Raw genomic sequence first — 23,180 nt, 5'->3', positions numbered from 1 at the left:
ATATAACAAGATTTGACATTATATATATATTAATATAGGACATTTTATACAAATATCGTTGTTTTATTTAAAAATATATATAGGCCTATATATATTTATTTAATTTAGACGAGAATTCTGTTAAAACTATAAAATTACATTCAGAAGTTATATTATAGTTTTAAAGATAGGATTTAAAGAGTCGAAAGATCAAATCTTTACTCTAAAACTTGTACGATTTCCCCTTTTTTTTTACTGTGAATGAATATTTTGCTTCAGAAACTCACTAGCCTAATATATTCCTAATGAGAGCGGGACGACAGAAGCAATTAAGGAACCTAGAATCGAATCCGGCCGATTGAAAAAAACCTCAGAAATTTTTCGGGGGTGGTTTGTCCCGGAAATGTCGGGCCCGTTGTGTTCACAGAGCGGAAAGTACTTTAAATATATTCTATAGCCTCAGAAAGATTCAGCCGTTCTCACTTGATACTGTAATAGATAACTGGAAAGTAGCCTGGATCCTTCCTACGACTAACCTGAAGTAATGTACAAAGTTTCATTGAAATAGAAACGGACAGACAGAAGACAGACACGAATTCGATTACATATTTTGATAAAATTACACTTTAAACTTCCTCAGCATTACTTTACTTTGTATTTTTACGATTCGTAGTACGAGTTAAATATATACAACTTATAAGGATATTTTTAAAATATATATAAATTTAAATCACCGATTCTTAAGGTTAACGAAAAGTTTGATATATATTTTAAAAACTTCAAATAGGCTCTATCTTGAAATTCATATGAGTTATTTATACACAACAATCCAGTATCGTTTATGTTACATTCAATGACGTAACGAGCAGAAAATATTTGCGATGATGCATCACGAACATGCATTTTTATCGCGTGCAGAATTTACTTCCTCTGAATATAATTTATTTTAAACGACAAAAATTAGTTGTTTCCGGGATAAATTTCTGTTATAGACGAACCAACCGCTTACTTAATCGAGTGTTAGTCTGTCAAACAATCATATAACAACTCAATAAAATAAATTAGTTAACGGCATAATTCACAACTCGTTTCGCCAAGAAGTTTCTTGCACTTCATTTAAACCTTACATTTTACAATCATAAATTCTAATTATCCGTATTTATTTTTAATGATAAAGCGGAATAATTACCTGAGAATATTTCTTTCTGACTGTGTTTGCAGTCGACAATCAACAACTACTGTACTTGTATTTTTCGTAGACAAACGTGACGAATGTGTTACGTCACGAAAGCCAGCTGCAACAAAACTGTAGTCACGGTAACCATATTTATGCTTGTTGTTTCGTCACTCTTGATTTTCCAAAAAAATTAACCGATGAATCATTTATATTAATCATTTAATTTTTTTAACATTAAACATTAAAATTATATTATTAAATCGACCGCAACGTAATTCTGACCAATAGAAAAGCGTTAATTTAGTCGTAACATATCACGTGCCTTTTGCTTTATAATTGTTTTACAAGGACAGATCGCTAGACGTAACGGCTTTTTCTCAACGATTAGATAAAGTTTTTATCTTAAGAAGTCTTTCAAAACTTTATTAAACTATTTCTTTAAACTTTTAGATTACTAAAATTTGCTTTTGCGGTCTTTTTATTCGTAGATTAACTCGATACGTCTTGAAGTTATCTAAAAACAGTTGTTTAATTTACTTTTTTAGAATGTTTTGATAAATTAAACGAGTAATTAATTAATATAGCACAGTAGTAAGCTGAAACTAACTATAAATGGTTATTAATAACATATCTGTTAATTTACTGATAAGATTTCGTATCTAGAAATGCTTATTCAAGTCTTAATAATTGCTAAACGTTTATAAGAATTATTACAGTTAGAGCGTTTACTGTATATAATGTATATTATTATATGCTACTAATATAAAGTACAGTACATGTATATTTTGCATAATCAGGAATTAAATTTAGTAAGAGCTACTTGGTTTGTTGATAAAATTACTTACAGTAATTTTATCAACAAACACGTTAAAACTATCAAAAATTTATTATGAGTATTATATTTAAATTTTAATTAATAAGAAAGAAAATAATTAAAATTATTATGTGACTAAAGTTTCCTCACACACAGCCTCACCCACCCACACACATTTAAGCTGTAATATAATACACACATACATATACGCATACCAAGTGTGCATGTATTATATTACAGCAAATCCAGATTTAGGAGGTCAGCAAGGCCATTTGACCCGAATCCCAGGTTTACAGGAGCCTCAAAGTTTAATCTTTCATATGTTTATATGTACAGTACACTCTTGTACGCTCGAGATATACACTTCTATAATCTTTGGAGAGAATAGAGACTCATATTTGTGTCTGGCCTGGACTTTATCACTTTGTTTGGTTCTGATAACAAATACAACAATATTTATGTATCGCTGAGAATTATGGCTACGGATATAATAGAAAGATAAGAACATTTGTTACATACCAGCAGCGATAAGTTTCTTAAATGTTCTATATTTAATAATTTTTGTTATAAATTAATCTGAAGTTTGATACATCGAAATTAGAGAATTATAAACACATGTCATTTTATAATTATGTTTTTTATATGTTAGTGTTTATGATTTCTGAAATTAATTGTGAATATGAATAACAAAAAATTAATTATCATTACTTATTATTCTATTTTAATATAATTTAGCGTTGAGAGAAAAGTTGCTTCGTAATCACATTATTTATTTCATAATCCTGTTTGTACTGTACATCGAACTATAGAGAAAATATTTTGCCATATAATCTATTATATATTCTAAAAGTCATGATTACAATAACGTAACCCGTGTTGTGAAACTTATTAATTACATTTTCGAATTAAAAAGTTGTAAATTATGTACAGGGTCGGACTGGTTTAGTTTGGTAAGATATGGCAATGCAACACGTAGGTAATCTGCCCTTTGTAATGAAAACCGTCCCCTCTATAGAAGTTACATACGTAAAGAAAATCTGAAAAATTTCACATAGCCAGCCTGTTGGTAAGATGCAAACCTAAGACTTTCAGTGGTTTTATCCGTTCGGCCACTGGTGAGATATAAACAGGTACTTTCAAGTGACGAGTGGATCGGGACCATTAAGGCTTACAGTCTATTGAAAAACAAAACAAAACTAAAACTATCTTTTAAATAACAAAATATAATAAAAATAAACTTCTTGAGTATTAATAAAACACAACAAATGCAACGAAATCGATAATTTGTAACAGTATCTATCTTCGTGGATCTTTTGAGATCCACGAAGATAGATGCTGACCTCACATCTTCGGAGATGTCAAAAATATAACAAGATTTGACCTAATAATAGCCAGGGATTTTTAAGGCCTGATTATAAGTTCAATATTTTGTTGAACTAATTCCAAAATATTGAAATGGCAAAATATATTGTTAACTTTTTAAAATTTAAACTTAATTAATATTGACGTTTTGTCAAATGTATGATAACTGAAAATATCAATTTATAAACAGCTACGACAAGCGAGGATATGATCGATATGACTCCAATCATAAATGCCGATCGATCGAAAGTACTAATATTTTTTATTGAGCCGAAGAGTTAGCAAAGCCTCTTCTATGTAGTTTACAGAATTGTTTGTTTTTTTCCCCTCAAAATTTGATTGGCCGTATTTGATAAAATTTTACCATATTCCGTTAATTACGATGAGCAAGGGAGAAGCGATCCTGGCTAGTGCAAGGATCGCTTCTCCCGTGGTCGGCTGGTGCGAGGACCACCTGATTCGTGGCGGCACGTGCAAGGATCGCCTGTCCGTTCCTGGCCATAGCAACGGCTGCCTTTCCAAGGCGTAAGTGTAACGTTCACCTTTCCTCGACGGTCAGGTGCAAGGGCCGCCTCTTTCGTAGCGGCAAGTGAAAGAATCGCTTTTTTCTTTCCCTCTCCGCTTCAATTCTCTCGAGATACGATAAGGGCGCAAGATGTCCCTATCCTAGTTTTATTTATTAAGTCAATAATAATAATTACATAAGCAAATTAATAATAAATTATTGTGACATCGTCACAATAATTTATTATTAATTTGCTTATGTAATTATTATTATTGCAATTTTTAAATTTATTTAATTTAAAATATATTCTCTCCATCTACAAATTAGTAGTGTCTTGTCCTTGTACATTATACTTTTCCTTAGGCGATTGAATCGTGCCGGTCATCTCTCTAACTCCTTTCGGGGGAAATTTTTGAATTGAAATAATGTGACTTTCGGTTTGCATTGGATGTTCGTATTGGGGGCAGGACATCCTGATTAACTCGGAGTGTCCTGCCCCCAAGGTTTCCATATCTGGTTTAGGCTTTCATTTATCAAACACCGTTCTCGAAATTAAGGTATGAAAGACGGACAGATAGATCGAATGGGAATTTATAAGTACAGTTTTTTTCAAATTGCAACCCAATTATATAAATAAATGCAGAAAATAACTCGAGATTTGCTATATAAACAAAAAGTTAAAAATGTTCAATATCGAGGGGATTTATATTTCTTTTCATAGGCGTATTTACCTCCTCTATACCTCTATTAAATAGTAGTAACTATCAACTGTCAATGTGTTATACAAAATTTTTATTTGACCACTTTAATAAGAGGCAAATAATGAAAAATACTTTTTAATTCTATAAAATTAGAATAGTCTTTAACCAAAAAATGGTTTTCTACTGCTCTCATAATAAGGAGTTAGCATAAATATTATACAATTTTAATCTGGTGCTTTTTAAACTTCGGGATAAGTTTTATCTGACAGTTCAAGGTAATATTAATTAACGAACGTAGGCGGAAAGAAGCGATTTCAATGTAGTGGATGATCCAGTATAAAGATTAATTGTCACAATTATGGTATATTTATCAGTTTTCGACTAATATTTTTAAAACTGATATATTTTATATTATATTTCTTTAGATAACAAAATTTCGAAATTCTAATGGGATTTTGAAACATTTACAGACTACTCATTGACAAGAAAAAATAAATAAATACATTTTACTTCTGTGTACTCAGTTTCCATTTTATCACATGCACCTTTTATCACAGGACACCGAGGAACACTATTACTGTATCATAGCTATCTTTTAAAAATTGTATCTAATTAAACATTTCGAACAAATTAATAGTAACTTCTAAAAGCATACATCAAATTTTATTTTAGAATCGAATTTTATTTAAATCATAAGCGTAAAATATAAAGTTTTACAAACAATGTTTGCTTATTAATACAAAAGAATGTTTATTCTTTTGATTTTAAATACAGTCATGATACAGAAAATGAATTTAATAAATTTCTATATAGTAATGTTAAAATAACTAACAATTTAATTAAAAAATGAAAATGCTTTACAGATTAAATTATACAGTCAAACCTCGGGTTTTGAACAATTTGGTTTAAGAACAAATTTTGAATGTCATATTTGTCCCGGTTGCCGAACGAGCTACTCGACAACCGAGAGCTGGCCACATATTAGAGAGACACAAACGGTCAACTCCATATACTCCATATACTGAGTTAAAGAAAGTCGACGGCTCGACCAATGAACGACTGGCTACCGATTCAGAAGAAGTTCAGACTACCGTGATCGCCTAGCGCAGGGGTCGGCAACCTTTTGAGTCGGAAGAGCCAAAATTACAATTTACAAAATTTCAAAGTTTTTAAAGAGCCACAAAATTTTTTCTTGCCAACAATAAATAGTACTCGCATAAATAAAGTTTTTTGATTAAAAAAAACTAATCTATTTATTCATATATAAGTAGTGTTTTTCACAACAAATTAGATAATAGAAACATCCGACGGCGTCATTCGAGAGCTTCCGACAGACTGACGACAGTGACGACGCGTGTCACGGGGGAGGGGTGCGGTAAAAAGCGAGTACAAGTGCCTAATCCTCGTTAATCGATTCAGAACGATTAAAAAAAATTTTTTTTTGATAAAATAAATAATATTTGCGTATGGAACTAAAGAGCCGCAGCTTCACATCCAAAGAGTCGCATGTGGCTCGCGAGCCGCAGGTTGCCGACCCCTGGCCTAGCGTCATTAGACGTCATGACACGAACTATCGATGACGTTCTATTCAAATTACTTTCAATGCGCTTGCGGGTAAGATTACTTCCATTTTTCGGTACTCGTCGCAATTGCTTGAAATCAAAGCAATTGAAAACAATATTTCGGAAAGTATGGATAAAACACTTGTCTGTCTTGATTTGGTTTTTATTTCATCCAGGTTGTCAGAGTTGAGTCTTTATTTATAGCATTTTTGTAAAGTGATGGTTTCGGTTTCGGTTGGTGATGACGGAACAAAAGATCACGTGATCATGATAGCCAACTTATATCTGCGTGGAGACTCATGTTTCAAGTGCAAGGGGAATATGACGTCACATATTCCAATGTTTGCTAGCCATCGCAGCAGGCTACAATGGTGTATTGGGATAAGCGTAAATCGGGCGGACGAACAGAACAGAAGAGGTAAAAATTCGTCTGCAATAAAAGCTACGAATGTCCATTCGCTCGCCTTAGTCTGTGCTCGTCCATAAATTATAATGCAGGTGGTATTGTGTCAGCTCGCCCAAGAGTGCTCTTACCCTTGGAACACATACAGTGAGAGCGTCTTGTGGTTGGTATGCATTTTCTCTCGTTCAAAATAAAGGATTTCGTCAAGTTGTCAGTTTTTCAATTTTTGGGGATTTCGAAATACACTTTGGCGTGATAAATTGTTTAACGACAAATATATTTCGAATAATTTCACAATTTTGTTATTTATGAACTTTGGAAATGTTTATGAATTTTTAATAAATAGGCAATATATAATTTAAATCTACTTTTAAAATTAAAACAAAATCAGATAGGCTTATTTGGCAACTAGAAAGAAAAGTTTAGTAGATTGCAGATCATTAGGACATCCGGCAATCAGATCTTAAATCCTTAAGGATCTCATTGCCGGATGGGAATGGGGTTTTTCGACCCGTTCGGATTTGACCCCAGAACTGTAGCTGGAGTCTTAACCGTCTCGGTCATTGGGTCTAATTCGAGAATTTATGAGGTGAAGTAGTTTATAAACTGCATTTCGTACAATTTTAAATAATTTTTATTTCAGCAATCTTACATATTGATTTGATTTTTTCAGCATATTAAAATAAAATATCATAACACATATGAAAACCCTATACGCATTTTTTTAAATGTTACCGAAAACGCAACTCGTTGCTGAATTTTTATAGTATGATAAAAAATTACATTGGGAAAATGGACAATTTTCGAGTACAAAAATGTTAGGAAGAATATACTCCTCTGTCCTATATGGATGTATGTATAGCACATACTGTACTAAACATACATCCATGACCATCACGATAGCAAAATGCAATCGTGCAAAATGCGAATGCAAAATTAAATTTAGAAAAGTTTTTAAAACTGTAATTTGTAACGAATGTTTGATAAATTTACAAAAGTATGTACTGAAAAATAAACAATTCGTCATTGCCTGACACTGATTAGGAGAGAATCTTAGATCGAGCCTGGTTCATGACAACTTTTTTCCCCTAAAGTAAAATAATTTAGTTTTTGAAGAGAATGAAAATATCTAAATTATGTAGAATTATTATACTGTATATGTATATATAAATAATATAGTTTGCGCACGACGTATCTTAAGATATAAAAAAGTTCGTTACAACTTTATGCATAACGTACCAGTATAAACTTAAGAAAAGTTTCATGTTAGAAGTTTATAATATATCGTCATCGTTAAGCACGCCCACATAAGAACTTGCTTGGTGTTTGTCGGCCATATTGTTTTTGCTTTCATACGTGTGTTTGCAATCATGCTTTTATTTATCGCCTGTTAATTATTTAATTGTTAATGCAACGACTTAATCTTCGATATCTCTAGCAGAAAAGAAAGCGAGAGTTTAAATGGCGTCCATGTTTGTTCTATTTTTACAACAACGGGAAGCGCAAACGCCATCTAACGTTGAGTTTATAATTATAATGTCCAGTAAATATAATGTAAAATACATCGTGCGCGAACTTTGTATATATTATATATAAATTACCCATGAAAAATAAATATAAAAAATTATTTAATAAAATTTTATAGTCATTAGAAGATTGTAATTATTATAAACTTTTACTGCAGGTACAGGAATTTTATAGTTACAGTACAGTACAGTAAATCATAGTAAAATTAACAGTAAAATACGAATTTTATGTTGTCTCTGTTATGAAAATAAAAGAAAATAAACTAAGTATATAACTTAAAAGAAAGAAAGATGAAGACCAACCTTTGGTAAATCTAGATAAATACTTGCAAATATTTGAATTAAAATTACCTTTAATATTATATGAATAAAAAACAATTATTTTCTTCAAACTTGCTTGCACTGAAGAATCACATATTGACCGAATGAAATAAGTAAATAACGGATGTTGCGTGACAAACTGTTTGACAAAATGATTGATCATTGCATTTATAAAATATTTTTTTCTTTATAGATGAATGTTTTGTCTCCTTTTAGCTATTATATTTTTTATATTTTTAATAACTTTCCAGAGAAATATTCGAAATATCTTTTAAAATTTTTGATAAGTAATATATTCTAAATAATCGAAACACTGCAAAATAATTTCTTTTTAAAACTCTGTCTCGCTATTGGGTGTGTCTTTTTATAAATTTTTAAAGATTTCTATCGATTCATTTTCACAATTAGGTAATATCTAACAGGGCGTGGTGACAACTCCAGAATATGGTGATGACCTTTATTAGGAAGTCTAACATAAATAAACGAATTGCAACAACAATCTGGAAAAAATGTTTAATGGTATAATTTGAGATAAAATTTTAATATATAAATAAATTGTTTTAATTAATATAATATTCGTTAATTGTCAATTTTATGTAACTTTTACAATATTTCTTAGACTATTATTTTTAATACAGAATCCAAAAATATAAAAAGTTAGGGGTTCGATTTGAAATTTCGAAGTTTCCCCTGCCCACTCAGAAGGGAGATTGACGAAGCTGTATTTTTACGGCATTAAAAAGGCTCCTCGGGAATATTCAACTTTTATTATTATCAATCTTTTTTCAATTAAAAGCATATTTTCCGAATTATTGACTTAAAACATCGTACATGAAATGTCTTGTATATTATATTATTATGACATTCTGCAAAATATAATAAGTTAAAGTTCTTGTAAGAATTTCTCGGGGGCTAGTACAGTGGCGACTACCCTTAAAAAGGGCACACGAGCTATAAAAAAGGGCATCGTGCATATATATATATATATATTTATAAGTATCCCTCGATTAACACAGTTAATTAACCTCTCGATGCTACCACGTATATCAAAATCTCGTTGATCAAATAGTGATACTTCGGAAATTGACCGAACAATCACGACCCGCTAGAATAAATTTTCGGTTAATAACAAATATTTTTATTTTAATTTTGTCATCAGTAAAAGGTTTTCTGTAATAAAAATGAGTAATTAATTTAAAAATAAAGTGAAATCTTAAAGCTTTCTTGAGGATTAAGAAAAGGGCAACCGACTACAAAGGGAAGGCACGTGTCCCAAAGTACAGTACAGTACAGTATGGGCGCCCCTGGACTCGGATCCCCTATAAGGGTAGGTTACCTTAACCTTTTCAGCCAACCTACCGTTTCCATAGGGCTCAAAATATTTGACTTTTTGAGATTTTAGATTTTTTCCGGTAATACGTTCCAATGCACTATCTCATTTTACTGTAAGAAGGAAGTCTTCTCATACTCAAACATTTCAAGTGAATAACTGAGTCAGTAGGACAATGTAGTTTTGTTATATAGATTATCCCGATATGATTTTGTGCTTCTAAAATCGCGATTTTAAAAATCTGTTTTCAATACATTTAAATCTTTTTATTTATTTAACACCCTTCTTTACATTATTAACACAATTTAACATTTTAAAAAATTATATAAATGAAAATATAACATTTTATGAGTTAATATTAAGTTCAATTAACAATACTTTTGTATAAAATTAATGAAAACTACTTAATCCATTTTGTATAAGCTTCCTGTCCTGAGGATTCAACATCGCAATCGCCATTTCTAGTCACCAAAGTTCCATCCTTCTTAAGAATAATCAAAGTTGGAATACCTTCGATGTTAAACGTTTCTTCCAATTTTCTAATTAATAAATAATAACGTTTTTGATTTTTCTGCTTTTATAAATAATATAAACAAATTTACTTACGTGATTATTTCTGAATCATAGGGGAGAGCGTACCAATCACCATGACATTCGTTCATGTATTCATAGAAAGATTTCTCGTCCTCATCACACGATACGAAAACGATTTCGATTTTATAATTCATTTTTTTCATTTCTGCATAAGCAGCAGCGAGGATTGGAGTAAAAGCTCGACAGGGAGGACACCAATGTGCCGAAAAATATAAGCCTATTATCTCTGCATCTCCTAACACATCACTTGCCTGAACTTGCGAGGCATCTTTTTTCACCAAAGTTCCAGTGATGATGTCCATGACTGAAAATTTTGCATTTTTAATTCTCCGACAAATATTTTCGATATATTCTATTCTGTTAATTTATTAATTTAATTTAATAAATTATTAAAGAAATAAATTTATATTTTATGGTATACCCGAACAACAACACCGTTTCCTGTAAGTCTTAAGCCTGGACTCCACATTACCTGAAAACAGAATCTCAGAAACAGAACTGAAACATATAGTTTTCGTTTTAACTTGACTACACTAGAAATGCGCCATCTGTTGGTCAGTTCTGTAATTGTCGTAGTCAAACACGGACGACGCTACGGATTTTGCCATGCTTTCTCTGCATCTATTAACAATGATATTGTAAATAATCTTTGAATTATTTACATTTTTTGTCGTACAGACATCTGTATTTTCTAACTTCTTCGATGAAGAATTCTAAATCTATTTGTCTCCTCATCGTTTTCGCTACATTTTCCGCCATTACAACAATCAAACTACAAGACTAATGCACGTGACTAGGCGTCACAAATCCTTGCGTTTTTATTGGTTGCAGTACGACAGAAGCGCGGAACGAAACTGGAAAAGTTAAATAATTTTTAACTCCGTTTTCAGTCTTGTTTCTGTCCATCTGAACGTTAAAAAACTGAAAGTTTCGTCAATTTGGCTTTTAGTTTTACGATTACGTCGCGGATTCCGGTAATGTGGAGTTCAGGCTTTACACTTTTCTTAATTTGATTTACAATGTTTTATATATAAAATAGACTTAAAATTTATTGAAAAAACTCATTAATTAATTTTATTTAATATTTATTGATTATAATTTGTCTTTCAATTTTTAATGAAGAAAGATCAGTTTAAAATTTCTAAAGTTCTTCAAAATTTAATATTAAAAATAATTTGAATTAGGTTGTTTTCGTTTTGTTAAATACAGTATGTAATTAAGCAGGAGACAGTTAATGCAGTTTTCAAGATTTGTTAATGATCTAAATTTACTTGTTTGTCTTCTAGATCGTTGCTGACTGAGCTGAAAATTTTCGATGATGCGATGACAAAAATCAATACGTGAGAGTAATGAAATGACTTTAATGTTCTACAGCAGATAAAAAAAATTGTTACTGTTATTTGATACTTTTACTTACCCGGTTGTTATAGAATATAACACACGAAAAAATTTTGAACCCACCCGGTTTTTTGGATTTTGACATTCAACGAGTCCAAAAATGCAGAAAATTCCTTACAAAATTCTATACATGTGTGTGTCGGACAGGATTATATCCACCGGCGGATCTACATAGGTACTAATAGGGCTTAAGCCCTGGGCCTTAGATTTATATATAAAAAAAAAAAAAACTTAAATTGAGGAATGATTCTTTTATACAGTGGATGTTCCGCTTCAATTGACAAACGAAATTTCGGAAAAAAGTTAAATCTGACTGTAGAAAATTTATTATCAACATTATTTTACACTTCTTTGCAAATCTGATTAAATGCCAAATAAACATACAGTATTTAATAATTAACCAATAAATAAAAACCATTAATAATTTCAATTTATCTATCTGGTGTAGCAAGCTTTAAATTTCTACTCCACAATAAGGAAATTTGATTCTTTATTTGGTTATAGGATTGGCATTCAATTCAATTTTAGAAATTCTTCCATCGCATAAAAGGTGGAAATTCGAATTGAGAAAAGAAATAGGTAAACTAAAAATGCAGCAGAGAATTTATATAAAGTAATAAAAGAATACATTGGAGAGCAGAATTTTTACAAATTAAAATTGAAATTTCAGCAAGATCAAAAATGTAAATAAATAATCTGAATACCATTTTCTATTCTCAAACACGCTTTAATTTGCTGAGAATTTGGGATTTGGATTTCATGAAATTTTTATAAAATAATTCGCAATTTGTTGAAAATTTAGGTTCGTTTTTTAATGGATACAGCAATGCAACACGTGGTGATATGCTAAGAGGATAAGAGGAAGACTTTCTACAGGAAACAGGCCCTTAGGTGTTAGATTTAGGTGTAAGATATATGAAGAAAACCCAGGAGCCTGTTGGTCAGGCGCAAACCCTCTAAAACTTTATGAATCATAGAATTTTTATTAATTTCTTACAATGATAACTTGTTCGTGGTAGTGCTATGGAACATTTGAAAACAGATTAAGAATTTGTTTTTAATACTTAACAATTACAAATGAATAAGAAAATAAAAAATCTTTATAAAATATAAAAATAATAATTTGAAAAATAGCATACTGTATTTTTAACTTATAATTTGGTTACACTGTATGCTCTCGGATCCGTTTGTGTGGCATCAAATTCATCTTACTTCCAATAATCCGGCAATCTCCAATCCAATATATGTCAGATTATCGAGATTGTACTGTAATTGAAAAATAAATTGTGCAAAACATTACAGTAAATAATTTACGATCGTCATTCGTTCGTTTTCTTTTCGTTTTTTTCCGTTTCTATTCCTCGTATTGTCACGATTTTCGGTTCGTTTTCCTTTTTTTCTTTTCGTTCTTTTTTTGTTTTGTGGTTTGTCCTCGTCGTTGATAAAGATTTTTGTTACTTTTCCTTTATAGAAAACGTCAATATCAAAGAGAATCAAATAACAAACGTCTGTATGCCTGATTTATGTCAAACATTAGGCTGTATTTAACGAATACAAATGAAAGAATAAATGAAAGCTTATCTCAGTTTCTAAAATGAAAAATATTTGAAATTTTGCTTCATTTAACCTGATTTTGAAGTGACAGTTCGTGTTTCTTTATGCAAATATAAACGAATTATAATTCGAGATATATATCATGTTTAGTTGCATAACAATAAGATATGGATCGTGTTATTATGCAACAAGCAATTGTATGTAAATTTGGATTTATTCGATCCGGATATGTCGCGCCTCGTCCTTCAACAACACTTATTCCATTCATCATTGATGTTTTAGTGACAATAGGGAAAAAAGCTCTTTAAAAATAAATTTTCTCGCAGATCGATACAAAATAGTTTACATGTTTTTGAAAATTTTGAATAAAAATTCTGTTTTAATGTAAACTTTTGAAATTAATTGTATTTTTATTTTGATTAATTTGACGGGATAAGGCAAAGCAATGTATCAGAAATCTCTGCTAAGAGGGAGGGCTCTGTGGGAAGTTGTCCCCTATTTAAGTCTTAGGTACGTGAAAAAATTCGGAAAACTTTACGCGACCACCCCGTTTGTAAGATGCAAACTCATAGAGACAAGTTAATGCTTTAGTCCCATTAGTAATGAGGCCGTCTGAGAAAAATTATTATTTATTAGTTTTTTTTACGCCCTACAATCAATAAGAGGGGATGAAAACCATTAGAGCTTATACAAAGCTAATAGTTCATATTGGTAAGTCGGATAGTTCAGATAAAAAAATGCCATAATTGCGATTAAAATTCTGTAAATGACATTACTGCGTTATAGGATGGGTGTTTCCTTTATGCAATGTGACGTTATAATAGTTACTTCTATGACAAAATTACTGTTGGTATCTTACAATTGATAACGTATTTAATATTAAAAATGTAATATGATAGAAATTATAGAGAAGGGTTGAAGAAAATAATAAAAAAAATAAAAGTAAATATATCTTTAAATAAATCAATGCGCTGTGTTTATTTTTAATCTGGTACAATTTCTGTATAGACAAAATAATAAAAATGATAAATTATAATATAATAAAGCATAATTTTTTGAAACAAATGTCAAACATACTTTCGAATCTGGAACGGGATCCGAAATTACCCATTTCGATGTAAACTTACCAGGAACGTTCATCCAAACATCAATCAGAAAACCTAAAATAGAATTTAACATCGTTAATACTCAATTAATTTTTTAAATTTTCAGTTTAAAAAATCCGAATAAAAATAATTAAATATATAAATATTTTATTTTTTTAGAAAGATGAAATTATATTTTTAATAATAATGCTTTACATTTAATTATGAAACCTTCGGTAATAAATTCATGTAATCACTGATAAGAAAATAAACCGTGATATAATAGGTTAAATACATTTAATTAATGACAATATTAATTAATTTACTTGAATTAATCTTTGTTTATTTACTGGTTGAAGATAGCAACGTAATAATATATCATAAGCGCTTTATATAACGGATTATGATGAATCTATGATGTAACATATCTTTTAATCTTTATTCTAAAAATTTTGCTAAAAATTGATATTTAATTATGGAATTTAGATGATAATTATTAAAGAAAAAAATTATCTATAAAAAATGAGATTTTCTCTTAATAAACTTATATTCACAGATTAATTTATAATCTGTGAATATATTTAGAGATTTATAGATTTTAAAATAATCATTACAAAATTCAATTTTATTTGCGTGTTCATTTAATTATGAAAATAGACAACTCTTCTTAATTAAGATTATAGTTAGAGCAGGAGCACTTGCGGACCACTCTACAGTTTTCAGAAGTACACTTGTAGTTGAAAAAAAGACATTAATCCACTAATAGTTATCCATTTTTTTTGTATTATTTAATGAATTAGCANATGATTTTATGTGCTTTAAACGTTTATCTAGTGATATTACGACTTCAATATTTGTGGCGGACAGACGTAAAGTCGAATAAAATGACTTAAACTTGATTTTTATTTTTCCATATACTTTTTTAACAAGCGACGTATAATCGGGAACGACGTAACTCGAAACCGACGTAAGTCGAGGTATGCCTGTAGTTAGAGCAGGAGCACTTGCGGACCACTCTACAGTTTTCAGAAGTACACTTGTAGTTGAAAAAAAGACATTAATCCACTAATAGTTATCCATTTTTTTTGTATTATTTAATGAATTAGCATTTAAAAAGTGAATAAATATTTTGCTTCAAATAAAATAATGTCATTTCCCTTTCAAATTTCTGGTCTTTTTTATGAGAGTGAAAAGTAATCGTTACATCTGTACAACGTATATTGTCATGTGTGACTAATTAGCTAGCTAAATAACATAAAACAGCCTAACTGATATAAATTGGATCTGAATAAATGAGTTTTGATACCACGATAATGATCAGAATTGATATTAAGTCGTAATCATTAGTTAATTCTCTTTGATGATTACAAAATACTTGGATGTTATTACCAGAAAATTATTATAATTCTGTAATATAACAATACTTCATTTATAATTCTTTTTCAAAATTCAAATTAGATTAAAATTAAACGACTCAGAAATCATATTAATCATTCAGAGATCGTAATTCGGAATTATAATTCTGTTAAATGATTCTTTTATAATAGACTACGTTTTGAAAACAAATTCATCAGTGGCACTTATGCTTTGAGCAAAAAGAAATTGAATGGGGCCCCACGAACAGGAGAGTCCAAACCAATCTTTTATAAGAAAATATTTCCCCAAAATATTCTCCAAAGAAAAATGTCTGAAGTTAATGTATTCACTGTACTGTACATAAGTCTCCCCAATTCAAATTCGCCTGGGCACCATGAAACTATAACGCGCCACTGAAATTTATATACGTTGATTTATCACATAGAAAGTCATTTCTAATAAAATTGTATTATTAAAGATTGGATATATACATGAGAATCATCATACAATGGAAAATTGGATGGTCTTTTTTGACTGGGTCTATTGTAAGTCAGAGATTTTTGTCATTTTTTTTGGAACCCCTGCAGATAAATGTTTAAGATTTGATTTAATTGGCAAATATAATAAAATTATTTTCAATAAGAACTGATTTGAAAGAATGAATTCAAATAAATCGAAATTATGTTTTTTCTCGATATTTGCCATAAAATTACATTAAAAAAATCCAGCGACGAGTTGCGTAAAATCGTGCTCCCCTACACACTAACATCCATTACATACAGAAAAAACTCCCAAATTTTTCGCATTTATGACGTTTCAAGGTCCTCTGAGTCCGAAAATTTAAAAATATTAGGGGTGGGTCATATTTTGACCGATCGCCATACTTTCCCTCTGTTATATAGTACACAACAGCCGGGAAAGTAATAAAGTTTACTAGGCCTATATATTGCGATACCGACGAGTGATAAAAATACATTCGTATAACATAGCTAATGAAAATATAAAATTATGAAAGGTAGGTTATAAAAAATAAAATCAAAATGAATGTAAATGATATGGAAACATAGTTTACAAAGTCTTCGATCCAAATATTTCAATATAAATAGCCGAAATTTTCTGTAGAAAATTGAAAAAAACTTATAAATAGGAGGCCTGGAAATCACTGGAAATTATATTAATTTTGTATTGATAGACAATATATATATACTTAACGATCGATAAGGGATAGATATGACAGAAATTGATTATCAATTCAAAAAAAATACATCTTATAGAAATATTAAACTTTCGGTAAAATATTCCGGCAAAATTTCTATTATTCAAGTCGATTCTTAATTAAATACTTACGATACAGCAATTAATAGTTTAGAACGAATCCCCTAACTTCGTGATTCGTTTACTTTTTATTTAAGCTACGAAAACACACAATATAATTATATTGATCTAAAATCTGAAAAACAAATAGATATTTATTCGTATTTAGATTTTCATAACGGAGAAAATCTTAATATTGACCGTTTAAAGCAATAAACCAGAAAAACGTTTACATAAATATTTAGACCTTCGCTGCTAATTAACAATTACAGAGTTCTTTGTAGTTTATTCGTAACTTATTAACAAATATTGAGCTTAATATGTTGAAAGGAGAATCTCGTTCGAGAACAGTAATGTACTTACGAAGGGGTCAAGTGATTTGGCAGATGTTATGGATCACTTGTTTAAATAAAAAATTATGATTTTCTTAAATAAAAAACCAAAACATAAAATATTTCTGGGCACTAAAAAGGCCTTTTTTTCATGCTTATCATAAGTTCTACCAAGCCAAAAGTGGGGCCTTCCAGCTTGGTTACCACACACACATATATATTTAATTTTAGATAATTTATCACATTTTTCTTTAAATTTTATACTATGCTGACTTACATTTTATGTAATATTTTAAAAATTAAATTTGCAGTATTCTTATTTTTTTATCTTCTAGCTCAGTGGTTCCCAACCTTTTTTCATTAGCGTACCCCGTGACATGTCATATCTCTAGATTGTACCCCTCATTTAAGAAATTTAGTGAGTACCCGTATTGTTAATTTTACATATTGTAACTTTAAATCAAAGCAAAAAAAACTAAATGAAAAAATGCATAATAAAGTTGTGATTGTTGCAAGGAACATTTTTACCTAATAATTTTTTAATACTATTAATTTGTGATACATAATATATTATTTTTTCTGCCATAATAACTAACTTTTTTCTGTACCCCTAAACAACCTATCGCGTACCCCTATGGGTACGCGTACCGCAGGTTGGGAATCGCTGTTCTAGCTTATTTACTTGATAATTAATTTAATAAGAGTAATTTGAGCTTCTGCTTACATTACTCTTGTTAAAAGTCAAGAAAAAATAATTTAATTAATCTTTAAAAATTTTTAAATCACTCGATATTCACTCCAATTCATATCTTCTCGTGTCAGATCGCTATTAATTTTAACATTAACAGTTCCCTTCTCAGCATCTACACTGCTTTAATTTAACATCAGTTTTAAAACTTATAATTATGAATTAATAATTATAATATTTTAATATATATTCATAAGGAAGATTTAATAATTAATGCACTACTCAAACCGTCCATCTTATTAATGATGGATAAACATTCATGCGAGTATTAATAGCAGTAACTTATTTTAGCTGCTTAATGTTAAATTGTTAAATTAATAAATGACGGGGAAATTTTTAAAATTTGCTTGCATATAAATATTAATTTAATAAAAATAATTTAGACCTTTTTAATTCTAAAAATAACTTGACCTCCTTTAGAATAATCCATCAAAAGCCTATACATTTCCTTTTGATATAGAGTTGACTTATATTTTACGACGTTTGTAGTATTTTTAATTATTTTTTAAAAATAAGTATTTGTATATATTTTGCAGCTGTCACACTTTTAACCGTGATTTAAATCTATTTACTTAGACACATTAAAATTTGAGTTAATTATAATTCGTTATAACTCCATCCTTAAGGACCGCTTATACAAGTTTATGCGGCAAATTTTTTAAAATTATAGTCTTTACACTTTATCAAATTAAATAAGGTAATATTTAGATCGTTTTTCTATACGAATTAATTGATTTTATCATTTAAATATTTGCGTTTTTAATCGGTGTTTTAGAACTGACCTTCAGAAGTGTCACAAACAATATTCCTGGATAATGTCCAGCAAGCTTAAAGGAAAAGCACAGGAAACACTGACTTAATCTATAAAGTATCAGGGATGAATATTACACTGGTAAATTAATTGTTTTGACAGAGAATTTCTCACGATCGATTTCTCAACACTTGTAGTCTACAGCCAAACTATATTGATACCATTCGATACGCGAATCGTTAACGTGTTATCCTATAAAATATAATGACTTTTCGATTTTTAAAACAAATTAATTACCTGAAGAGTCGTCTTCTTGTCTCCGTTGGCTGACAACACCCGACTTCTCGTTTGTTTCTCGCACGAAAACGAGACTAACCAATCATAGTATGAACGTTATTCCAGTCATCCTATAGAAAAATGGGTGCGTGTGGCCTTTTTTATCTGTATTATTGCGCTTATTTTTCTTTTAAAAGTAATTGTTACGTGAAAGATAAGAAAACAAATAAGATATTTAACGTGAAATTAAATTGATTTAAAAAAGCTTGAGGAAATCCATTTCCTCAGCTTTATATCGAAAGATTATCTTTTTTTTATAGAGTAGAGAAGTTAGTTTAAGAGGTCAATTCTGAGACAGACTTAATGGCGCTTCTTCTTAATGATTTTTTTCTATACACTTTGATCGATATTTATCGATCACTTTAACTTGTGGATTATAATACTTTATTCAGCTTAACTTTTGTATGTTGGAATGTTGTTATATAAAGAATATTTAGAAATTTCGTTTTTGAATATTTCTGCTTACTTTAAAGAAAATAATCATCGAATAATTATAGAATTTAATTGAATAGTTAAATAAATAATTAATAATAGATCAATAGCAAGCTTTAAAATGTGATGATTGATGACTAAAATATTGGAATTTTTCTTTGATTTCTATCAAATTTGCGTTTTACTTTGTGATAATAATTCAAAATGTCATTGGCAATAAATTATGAATATGTTTTCATTTTCAAAAATAGTCATAATTTGAAAACAAAAATCTTTTTTTTTTTTTTTTTTTTTTTTGATAATTTTGATGAATCACTCAATTAGCAGCATATTCCTATCTTTTTAAAAACAATTAATAAGCAGATTATTTAATTAGAAATCGAATAGTTGATAATTATAAATTTATATTTTCGGTTTTCATAAATTGTTATACAGTGGTACAGTACTAGTGTATTCGAAATTTCATATTTTATGTATATAGAAGATATTCTATGTCTAACAGTTATATTGATTAGCATAAAATAGAAAATAGTATTAACAAATGTTTAATTATATTGAATTTTTCTCGGTGTTTTTTTTAAAATTTTGACAATGTTTTACGAATATTTTTAATGAAGTCTTCGTCTTAGAAACTTGTTATTTTTATAACTTTTATAGATATTACAGGACTGGAGTTAGAAAGTGAAAACCTACATTCTCCTCTGTATCTAGGGTTGTCCCGATATCGGTATCATGAGTAGTTTTAAAGTATTGGGTATGAAAATATTGCCGGATGTCATTGTTCACTCTATCGTGTCGCCTTCCGGTTGTTTTTACTGTTGAGATGGTACACCTGTGCTTCTTTTTGCGCGATAGAGAAGTTCCAAAGAACACCGCGTAAAAAATCTCGTAAAAAGTACAGTACATCCATTCCGTAGAAAAATGCTCGATAGGATACACAACTTCGATGGGACGAAAAAATAATCAATTTACAAAAGAAACACGAACTTTTTTTATTCTAACATCATTTATCGTTAACATTATTTGTATGTAACTATAGTAAACACAAGGTAGCGTAGGAAACGTAAAATCGACATACAAGATTCTCCTATGTACCGTACATTGAATACTGTACTGTGCTTAAAGAGATAAATTAACTCTTGGTTTTAACAAAAAAAGTAACTTTTATAAACAATAACACAATTTTAACAAAAAATTAAATTTGAAAAATTTTAAATAAACTGTTTTTTCCGTTAAAAAAATCGATCGCATTAAAAAAAATTTGTTTTGTTTTGTCGACTGCATTACAGTCGATCACCCTATAAGACGGTAGATACGTTCCGTTCTTTATGAATCAATTTTGTAGGAATCACAGCCAATCACAGCCCGACACGTGTCAAGTTTACGGACTACGGCTGTTTGAAAGGTTTTCTTCCATAAAATTAATCGATTCTAGACTAATCCGACTCAACATTTCCAAAATACGTATATTTTTTGGAAATAATCCGTATAAACTACGGTATGAACAAAAAATTGTAGATTTACTTACCGAGTGTGCACCATTCGACATCGCCGTTGCTCAAGCTTGTTTTCGTCGGGGAACAGCGCAGCAAACCGCGGCCGCGATTTCTGATGTTATTTCTCTGCGAAAACTTCGTTGAACTTTGGAGATATCATTAATATAAATAATTTTAATCGCCGTTGAATAAGAAATGTTTCTTTCACAAGAAATGTATAAAATTACAGTACTGTATTAGACTTACGGTACCTATTTTACATACTGTACAGACGATAGTTCGCCTAAACTCTCCGTAGCGTGGCGCTAGACGGCGGAAAGTAGTTCGGCTGCCCGATGACGTTTTACGTAATTATAGGAGTTTTTTTACCGTTGTTTATGGATACCGCCACAATTTTTTCGCCGTCTTATAGGAATCGTAATTATAGGAACCCGTCTTATAGGGGGATCTACTGTATTTCAAAATCGCGTAAAAAGAGGAATTAGTGTACTGTACTCGTTACGTGAAGACTCCAGAGCAAAAATTTATAGTTTGTTGCTAATATCTAGCTTAGAAGTCAGTACTTCAGTCTACACTCGCAAGATGTCTTATGTAGACAAAAGAAGCACTAGATGTTGTCCTGTTAATTGTCTCTCTGCGTACTACTATACATGGGATAGGAGTAGATAAGAAATCATTGGTTGAAAAGGTAAAACAGTGTCTTTACATTGACAGTTCTTTATTGCATTTAAATTTTGCAAATGTCGCTGAAAAGAAATATATACAAATTTTAGCTCATTTTAAATGTCACTGGTGGTCCAAGTTGATTAAGAAACGAAAGTACTGCATAATATTTAACTAAATATTTATTTATAAATAGTAATCAAAACTGCAAGCATATATAGACTCTGGAAATGAAGTTTGACGTAATACATTTATTGATTTTTGGTAGTTAATAATTTTATATATGTAGCTTAACCGAAAATAGGGTAAAATTCCATTTCGGTTTCTGATTCGGCTGCAAAATCCGGTTCCTGTCGGAGCTTACCTGTTTGTGAAAAATGTAGGGATTCCAGATACGATATCGGTATCGAGAGTATCGAGACGTCCAAAGTCCTACCTGTACCACTGTTAATGTAGTCGCTAGCGTTGTAAACCAAGAGATATTTTTAAATATTGTGTATTCGTGTGTATAAGAGAGCTGTTCAAATTAAAATCTTTTTCTTGTACTCATTTCATTTTTACTTAATTTATTTATGTACGAAAATTAGTAGCGCTTGGCCTCCCCTCCTGATTATGCTGCTGGTAAGGAGGAAAAGAAAGGTTTATGCTCTCGACGCTAAATGAGAAGAGAGTGATGAATTCACTTAAGATATTAGACCATTAAAAAAGTTTTCGACAAAAAGTTAAATATTACGCTAATATTAATATTAAAAGCTTTGAAACCGCGTTTTATTTATTATCAGTACTACCAGGGCCTAATAAACAGGCACTTGCCCGTGCCCCGTAATTAATTGGGGCCCGTAATAGGTTCTAAATGTGTCATTGTTTTATTAGTATTGCTAATTACTATATTATTAGCGCCATATTCAAGGGTTAATAATTAAGAATGACATTACCTACTGCTCTGATATCTAACAACATCACTGAGAATTAGATAATGTTTGTATATGCGCATTAGATCTGTTCGGTGAAGTTCAAAATAAAGCAGTGTTTGTTGAGAAAAATATAATGTTTATTGCTGCATAATTTTATTGTAGCCCCAAAACTACAATGTAAGTAAGATATTCAAATGTAAAAATAAAAATACTTTAATTTTAAATATTACAATTTTATTTATATTTGTAGTAATACAAAATTTGTAAAGGAGCCCGTAAATATTATTTTGCCTAGGGCCCGCGAAGGTCTAAATTAGGCCCTGAGTACTACGCAATTAAAACATGCACAATTATACTTAAAGTATATGCATACACAAAACCCATAAATAGCCTAAACATATCAATACATTGCTTCTGGACATCTTAAATCTACGATATGTTTTGAACTTATAAATAAATAGACCTATATATATTTTTTTCGAACATTTGAATAGTATTGTTCGACATATCGAAAAATATAAAACTGG

The 23,180-nt window shown here is 30.0% G+C and overlaps 2 protein-coding genes across 2 annotated transcripts in view; both read right to left on the bottom strand.

Annotated features, from left to right (window-relative positions):
• LOC111620013 (nucleoredoxin-like protein 2) overlaps positions 1 to 1,328 on the bottom strand; it is an 11,485-nt gene extending 10,157 nt beyond the window's left edge. Inside the window, exon 1 of the mRNA XM_023361851.1 lies at positions 1,169 to 1,328. The gene's annotated coding sequence lies outside the window, so the exon portion shown is untranslated. The remainder of the gene's footprint in view (positions 1 to 1,168) is intronic.
• Positions 1,329 to 9,962: 8,634 nt separating this feature from the next.
• LOC111620044 (probable nucleoredoxin 1) overlaps positions 9,963 to 23,180 on the bottom strand; it is a 57,995-nt gene continuing 44,777 nt past the window's right edge. The window contains exons 4-8 of the mRNA XM_023361889.1: positions 14,354 to 14,386; positions 11,736 to 11,785; positions 11,546 to 11,642; positions 10,287 to 10,578; positions 9,963 to 10,219 (exon numbers count right to left, since the gene is read on the bottom strand). Coding sequence (XP_023217657.1) covers positions 10,081 to 10,219; positions 10,287 to 10,578; positions 11,546 to 11,642; positions 11,736 to 11,785; positions 14,354 to 14,386 — 611 coding nt within the window. The 3' untranslated portion in view covers positions 9,963 to 10,080. The remainder of the gene's footprint in view (positions 10,220 to 10,286; positions 10,579 to 11,545; positions 11,643 to 11,735; positions 11,786 to 14,353; positions 14,387 to 23,180) is intronic.

The sequence above is a fragment of the Centruroides sculpturatus genome, unplaced genomic scaffold (genome assembly GCF_000671375.1).
Source record: "Centruroides sculpturatus isolate CEXI.00-Female unplaced genomic scaffold, Cexi_2.0 scaffold12, whole genome shotgun sequence".
Classification (NCBI taxonomy): Eukaryota; Metazoa; Arthropoda; class Arachnida; order Scorpiones; family Buthidae; genus Centruroides; species Centruroides sculpturatus.
Note: the sequence above shows the minus strand (reverse complement) of the source record. Positions and strands in the feature narration are given on the sequence as shown.